Genomic DNA, 7,907 nt, shown 5'->3' with positions numbered 1-7,907 from the left:
TCCTTACTCTAGGAAAGTCAAGTTGGTGACAAGAAAATTGCTGAGATTTTGTTGGTGTCATGAAGGAAGGAGGAACGCCAACATTAAAGATCCAGATTGAGCTTAATGGTGTCAAGCTAATGACGTTAAACACGCGCTTACTGGGAGGCAACCCAACTTTCTAAACTTACTTATTTACTTTTATGCATTTTTAAATTTTTAGTTTTAGTGTGTGATGTACTTGGCTTAATTGAACTGTCTTCAATGGTTTGGCTATGATGTGTGTTTGTGATGAGTAATATTATCTTGTGTTTGCTCTATTGTTTTGAGATGCATGATTGAGATGATGATTGGTTTAGCTTTCAAGCATAAATGGTGATTGGTCATAGTTGTGATGCACGATTTCAGTTGTGATTAATATGTTGGGCAGTATGTTTATCAAAATGTGGAACTTGAATTAACCTGTGAAAGGTTGGACTCCAAAGTCTTTGATTGATTGAATGCTATTACTTTGGAAGCATGATTGATTTTGCTTGATTTTTTTATGATTGAACAACTTACTTGCTTATTACACATGATCCAGGCCATGTTTTTCTTTTCCATATAAGCCAATGCTAATATGTGAACCCAATAAAGAACAATGTTTGTTCTATCCTTTAAACCTTAAGCCTAAATATGAAAAACCTTTTTGAAATCCTTGCCTTGAATTTAGTAGAGTATGTTTATGTGGTAATGGGTAATGGGTAATGGTTCAAGTTTGGGGTTGTGGGAAACCGGGAAAGAACTTTGTGAAAATTTTTAAAGGAGCATTGAACAAAAGAAAAAGCAAAAGAAAAAAAATAAGAGAAGAAAAAAAGAAAAGAAAAGGTTAAGCTCAATGCAAGTAAAGTTGAGAATGAGTTCAAGATTGGTTTCTCTCATAAAAGCAAAAAGAGATATTAATTCTATATCATGAAGTAAATTGCCACTTTCTTAACTCAAAGAATTTTCTTGTCTAGAAAAACTAATTTTCTTATTAGCTCGGCCATGTTAAAAGCCTAGAAAAAGTCCTTGTGGTGATAACTTGTTGGTGAGTGTGTTTGATGTGTTTAAATGAAAAGAAAAGTTGATTCACTTGACATTGTGATGGTAGAGTGCAAGAATGTCACCTTATTATACACCTTTGAGTTAGAGTGAAACACTATCTTGGATGATGAATTGTTCCACGCACTTTATGATAACATTCTTGCTTGGTTGTTGATTGTTAATGAAGTTGGCATATGTTATGTATGTTTTCATTATGTGAGCACCATAGTTGAGCTTGATTGGCTAAAACATTGTTATATCTTGATTGATCTTACTCTGAGGAGCAGACATGAGTGACTTACTTGTCTTAGAGAAAAATGTTTTTTTAGTGTGCTAGACCATTGTAGTTTTGCTATGTTGTTAAGCCAGGTTTTGTTTTGCTTGAGGACAAGCAAAGTTTCAAGTTTAGGGTTGTAATAACGGTTGAATATACCGTTATCTGTGATGCAATTTTGATACTAAAACAATCTTTTTTGACTTAGAAGATTGCTTGAACTCATGTTTTTAGCTTATTTGTGTGAATAAGAGAGTTTAGGTTATACTTGAGGATTTTATCACTAAATTCCCTTGATTTTGTAGGAAATTGGAATGAATTTGAAGAGGATTAAAATATCAAGGAGTAGGAACTCAGAAAGGACAAAAAGAGCATCGAAGAGAAGGTTATAAAAGCTCGCAGGACGCTTGGGTACCCTTCTCTAGAGCCCTTAGCGCAGGAGTCTCGCACTCACGCTTGAGCACCCTTTCAGGGGTGCTGAGCGCCAGTTCTCGGGAACCTGTCACGCCTAGGTGCCCTTCTTGGGGCGTTGAGCGCCGTTCTTTTGCAAGCTCGCCTGGACGCCCTAAGTAGGAACGCTGAGTGCTAATGACGTTGGCCCATGATCCAATTTAGCCCTATTTAAGGACTTGCACGTTCTAGAGAGGGTATCTTTTGACAGAAGGGACGCAAATTCAAATATTTTCAGCTTTCTGAAGGCAGAATTGGATGCGGAAGCTCTCCTTTTCGGTTTTTACGGTTTATCTTTCATTCTTATTCCATTGTTCATCTAGTTTCTCCATGACAAGGGGAAACTAAATTCAATTTGTTGTTGAGGAAGATGTAACCTCTGAACTCTCATGTATTTGACATGATTTCAATTTATTTATGCTTCTTTCATTAATTGTTAGGGTTATTGTCCTTTGCTTTATGTTTGTTATGTTTAACTCATTCATGGCATGATTATTGGTTTTCTTTGATATGGACTCATACGAAGAAACCTAGAAGTGGGAATTTCTCCCATGGGAACTATTGCCTAGACATAGGATAAAACGCTTGGTTGTCTTAAGCTTTCGTTCGTAATGCAAAATTAATTATTAGGGAGACAAGACATTGTAAACTAGTAATTAAGGATAGACTTTCTTCGTCGGGACATCGGGTTTTAAGTACTTTAGAAAATGAAATTAACAATTAATAAAGAAGAATAATTCATATATGCATGAGACTGATTAGGTTAAATCTAAACCCCAACAACATCTTCATCTTATAATTCAACATCATTATTCACTTTTAAGTTTCTTTTCAACTAATCAAAATTGGATTCATATTTACTTTCTTTTTTTTTGCATTTAAAAATCCTAAATTGTTCTTCAAAGTCTTAATTAGTTAAGTAATTACATGACTGTTTAGTACCGTAAATCTCTTGGGAAACGATACTTGGTCTTACCATTTATTATTATTTTATACGATTCGGTACACTTGCCGACATCTTAACAAGACTCTGCTGAAGCAAATAATCGACTCTTTGAGATTTCTCTGTAACAGCCTACCAGAGTTATTGTTCAGCGTTGGTGTAATAAGCAGATTCATGGGCAACCCAAAGAAGTCTCATCTTGTTGTTGCAAAGAGAGTGTTGAGATATGTTCAAGGCACTATTGATCATGGAATACTCTTTGTCATTGGAAGACAAAAATCTGAGCTGGAGCTGATTGGGTATACTGATGCGGATCATGGTGGTGATCCAGTAGAAAGGAAGAGCACTTCTGGATATGTGTTTCTAATAAATAGAGCAGTTCTAAAAAGAAACCAGTAATTGCTTTATCCAGTTATGAGGCAAAATACATTGCAGGGAGTTTTGTAGCTTGACAAGGTGTATGGCTGAAAGAATTATTAAAGGAGTTAGGGGTTTCTATGAAGACCACACTGCAGCTAAGAGTCGACAATATTTCAGCCCTAAACCTGTCAAAGAATCAGAAGTAAACATACAGAAATAAGTATAACTTTCTTAGGAACTTGGTGAAGAAAGAGAAAATGGTTTTGACCTACTGCAAAACAGAAGAACAACTGGAAATCTGTTTACAAAAGCGTTGAAGATAGATAGATTTGATATCTTAAAGAAGAAAATTGGAAGTGTATCACCTAAGTGCTTGTCTTAGGGAGAAATATTAGTGCATTAAGCCAAGACAGCTGTATTGCTAACTGTCCTGACATCTGTTGTTTCATTTTGTATATAAGACACCTGTGCTGTCATATACACATATACAGTTTATATACTCAAAATATCTCTCTCTTCTTTCTATTGCTCGTTCCATTACACTTATCATTCAAATCTGTCAGAGTGTCCTTATCTCTTTTGAATAAAAGGTTTACTTCAAACACATGAAATATATATTGTCCATGATTCAAAAGGCAAAAGGCAGTTTAATGGTCTATGAGAGTAGTTCATGATACTTGCCACCATTTGCAAGAGAGTTGCTGATGAAAAAATGGAACGGAACACATTTCTTCATAAGCACATAAAAAAAATGAAACAAACTTCTTTCTTTTAAAAATATAATTAATTTATGTACAGGTTATAACTTATTTAATTAATTCCAACTTTTAGAAAAGCTTATTTATGCTTGCGCAATTTCTGATGTCATTTCCACCACAAAATACTGATGTAATTTCTAACATAGTCAATAGGCTCAACTGCAGAGATCACAGAAGACACAAACTGTAAAAGAAGCAACTAACTAAGCTGAGCAAGAATGTCTACAAGCTTAACCACCTTATTCCGCGACAACTATCAACATGACAGTTTGCACTTGACCACGAGCATAAATCACAGACAATATAAAAACAAATTTAGGGACATAATATTCACTACGCAGTTGGTTGTGGCACAAGCTCTGATATGGCAGGATAAGAAGGTTCTTGTTCTTCTTTCTGCAATACACCATGTTGCAGTTGATGTGGCTGTTCTCCTTGCCAGTTCCAAACAATGTCCTTAAGTGCAGGCCTCACTTCCTGATTCAAAAGTTTCTGGTACTCCAATGTGTCTCCACTAGACTTTTTTAACTCCACAAGATGGAAAACTGGGGTGATCTCAAAAATCTCAGCATCAATACCCAAAGGCCCTTTTCTGCCTACCTTGGAACCTTCCAACTTGAACAAACCTCCATCTTTCTTCTTGAGCTTCAACCGCAGGCGCTTGCAGATTTCTTCCAACTTGGAGATGATAATGGGGGCTGGCTTGTCAGATGTAAATCGTGCTTCTTTCTTTCGATCAGTCTCCTCAAACAAACCAGACAAGTCAAAACCTGAGGAATAGGAGATGATGTCAAAGGCATTTAGATTACAGGGTTTTGAGTCTTTTGCTGGTTCAATAGGATCTCCATTCTCACAAAAACCAAATAGTCCATCATTATCCAGAGGGGATAGTTCTTCGTCTTTGTTCTGAGTAATGGTGGGCTTCTGTAACCCCTTTCTGAACCAAGAACTTTCCATAATTTTTGCCATTGATATCCTAGTCTTCGGGTTTGGATCCAAGATTTTTGACAGCAGTCTGCGCACATCTGGTGCAAACCAGTTAGGAAATTTGAATTCTCCCTTGCCAATCTTCCTGTACATCTCCATCAGATTTGGATCTCTAAATGGAAGAAAACCAGCTAATAGAACATACAAGATCACCCCACATGACCATATGTCAGCTTTGGCTCCATCATAACCCCTTCTGTTTATCACTTCTGGAGCGACATAGGCAGGGGTACCACATGTGGTATGGAGTAACCCATCTTGGTGCTTAGTTTCGGCCAGGGCACTTAACCCAAAATCTGAGACCTTCAAATTCCCATCTTCATCCAGTAGAAGATTTTCTGGTTTCAGATCACGATGACACACACCTCTGCTATGGCAGTAGTCTACAGCACTGATCAACTGCTGAAAATATCTCCTAGCATCATCCTGGTTGAGCTTTCCTTTTGATACCTTGTCAAATAGCTCACCGCCTTTTACAAACTCCATGACAAAGTAAATTTTGGTTTTGCTGGCCATCACCTCATAAAGCTCAACCACATGTGGATGCCTGATTAGTCTCATCACTGAAATTTCACGCTTAATCTGTTCAATCATCCCAACTTTCAGAATCTTCTCTTTATCGATAATTTTTATGGCCACGCTCATGCCAGTTATGAGGTTCCTAGCATGGTAAACCTTTGCAAAAGTTCCTTGGCCTAGTAATCTCCCTAGTTCATATCGTTGCATAAGCACACCTCCTTTTTGCTCCATTTCTACACACACTTTTAGCGTAAAGAATGCTACAATCACTTTGCCAGAAGCAGGAAAGTGCTACTCAAGAAATTCAAAGCTCAACCATCTTCACAGTCATAGTATTTTGAGATTGTACAATGACTGAGATTTCTAGGCACCTCAGTTGCTTGAGCGAGAAATAGATACAAGCAATGGACTAAACATCCAATGTTATCAGGATTGAATGAGGGAAGCTCAGATAGAGGCACGAATTCATTAGCCTCAATGAAGGAAATTTTAACCATCAAACACATCTTTCAGCATTCCCTGATATTGGTGATGACACCAGAGAAGACTGAAGAATATGGTCTTATCAGAAAGCTTGAAGAATAATTAAGGAATGAAGTAGCACCTAGTTTAGCCTTCCAATTTCCCAGCAGCAGGAAAGACACACCTAAAAGAATGATAAAAATTTAATAAGAAAAGTCGAAGAATCTAATCTACCAAATGAATTTGATAAAACTTTTACAAACATAACCAGTAAAACAATTTTCGTAACTTCTTTCCAAGTTTTGATCATACTTAAACAGGACTGATTCCAAAGACAGTATTTAGCACATCAAATACAGTTCTCTCAAAAAAATAAATCATTCGCAACATAAAACTATAACAAGTTTAAACAAGTGAAAGACATAAGATGTTAAAATCTAACAATAAATCCAAACAAGATATGACAATTCATTATGCAAAAGAAATACAATTTAATCAAGTAATCAATCATAAAAAGGACTATGCAAAACCTGTATCCTGTTTTGAATTTCACAAACAAATCAAGTCATTTACAATCATGTTCTCAAGTTAATATTGTAAAAGTAAAACACTTAATTGTTAATTGAGAAGGAAAAGGAAATTCAAGAAGATTTCAAACAGGCAAGTATAACTATAACTTGGTTGGGACCGTTTCCACAAACATGTGATTCCACTTTCCACTACCTAACATCCGCAATCAATCTACCAATTTTCATGCTTCTGTCACATGTGACTAAGTCCTTGTTTCTACAAATAGGCAACAAAATCTTCTAGAAGAAAAGAATTAGAAAAAAATAGACGTAAATTGCCAATTAGCCATTAAGAGATAAAAAAAACAAAATAAAACAGAGATACAGAGGTAAACACAGGTTAACCCTTCAAAAGAACAAGCATCCTCTACCAGAAATTCGGTTTTAAAATACAATATCTTCTTACAATTTATTTGAGACAAACCATTTGTTATTTTTCAAAAATTTGACGGACATGCACTTAGATCCTCTCAAGTTACACAAAAAAATAAGCTTTTTTCTTTTATATCAGTACACAAAAACCAAGTTTAATAAACAATGCATGTGTTATAAGTATTTTTGTGTCTTCTTCGGCATGAAATATATGGCGTGTTTGCAAATCAGTTGAGAAAAAAGAAGTCATGGTTTATATGTAGAAGCTATAACCAGCAGCTTCTTAAGAAACCACGTTCAAAACGTAGAAAATCAGATCCTTAATTTGAAATCAAACAGCTGATAGGGTATATCTCAGAAGCAAAAATTAAAATCCCCCACAACCATGATGAACGACTTTTCTCGTGAAGAAAACAGTCCGAAACGATTCAGAAAATGAGAAAAACCACTTTAAACCCCAGAACAAGAAAATAAAAAATTTTCAAACTTTCAGTCGATAATGAATCAAGCTTTCAAAATTTCAAACAAGAATGAAGATCTAAAAGTAACCCAGAAAAATAAAGAAGAAAGTCGAAATGGGGATCTGAATTTACCTGAAAGATGATTACAGATTATTTTTCTCTCTCTTTTTTTCCTTTGTTTGTTTTGGTTTTTTGAGTACAAGCAAGGAGATGAATAATGGTGATGATGGAGGCGTTATAACAAAGAATGAGAAGGAAAAAGACAGATTAGTTGCTGTCGAGTTAACAAAGAGAGAATCATAGAATATTCTAACACCTTCTAGTTTTAACAGTCATTTACAATATGAAACATGTATTCAATAATTAATTACTATGTTTCTAAAAGAAAGTAAAATATTTATTACATTTAATAATAAAACTGTTATATGAAAATTATGATCAATTATATAGTTACATATTATGAATTTCAATAAAGTCGTAAAAACGAGAAGGACGAGTAGACTTCGTTAGATTTATGAGAACAAAATTTTCCTCTAAAATTACATATAATAATTATGTTGTTTCAAAATTCAAACATTATACAAGTGAAATTCTATCAAATTGTATAAATATTTAAAACAAAAAATAGTAATCATGTAAAATCTCAACACTCATTACGTTTTTAATCCATATGTATTGTGATTGAATCTGATTTCCCTCTTAAATAAT

At 34.9% G+C, this 7,907-nt stretch overlaps 1 protein-coding gene across 1 annotated transcript; it reads right to left on the bottom strand.

Annotated features, from left to right (window-relative positions):
- Positions 1 to 4,014: 4,014 nt before the first annotated feature.
- Positions 4,015 to 7,486, bottom strand: LOC124821804 (CBL-interacting protein kinase 2-like). The gene is made up of 2 exons (XM_047293748.2): positions 7,332 to 7,486; positions 4,015 to 5,981 (listed from the first exon to the last, which is right to left on the bottom strand). The coding sequence occupies exon 2, from the start codon at positions 5,564 to 5,566 to the stop codon at positions 4,163 to 4,165; it is 1,404 nt and encodes a 467-aa protein (XP_047149704.2). The 5' UTR covers positions 5,567 to 5,981; positions 7,332 to 7,486; the 3' UTR covers positions 4,015 to 4,162.
- Between the last annotated feature and the right edge of the window lie 421 nt (positions 7,487 to 7,907).

The sequence above is a fragment of the Vigna umbellata genome, chromosome 6, assembly GCF_029865625.1.
Source record: "Vigna umbellata cultivar VRB3 chromosome 6, Vumbellata_1.0, whole genome shotgun sequence".
Lineage (NCBI taxonomy): Eukaryota > Viridiplantae > Streptophyta > Magnoliopsida > Fabales > Fabaceae > Vigna > Vigna umbellata.
This window is presented reverse-complemented; position numbering and strand designations above follow the sequence as displayed.

Coding starts and splice junctions, on each gene's coding strand:
- LOC124821804 (XM_047293748.2), bottom strand. CDS start 5,566: ATGGAGCAAAAAGGAGGTGTGCTTATGCAACGATATGAACTAGGGAGA.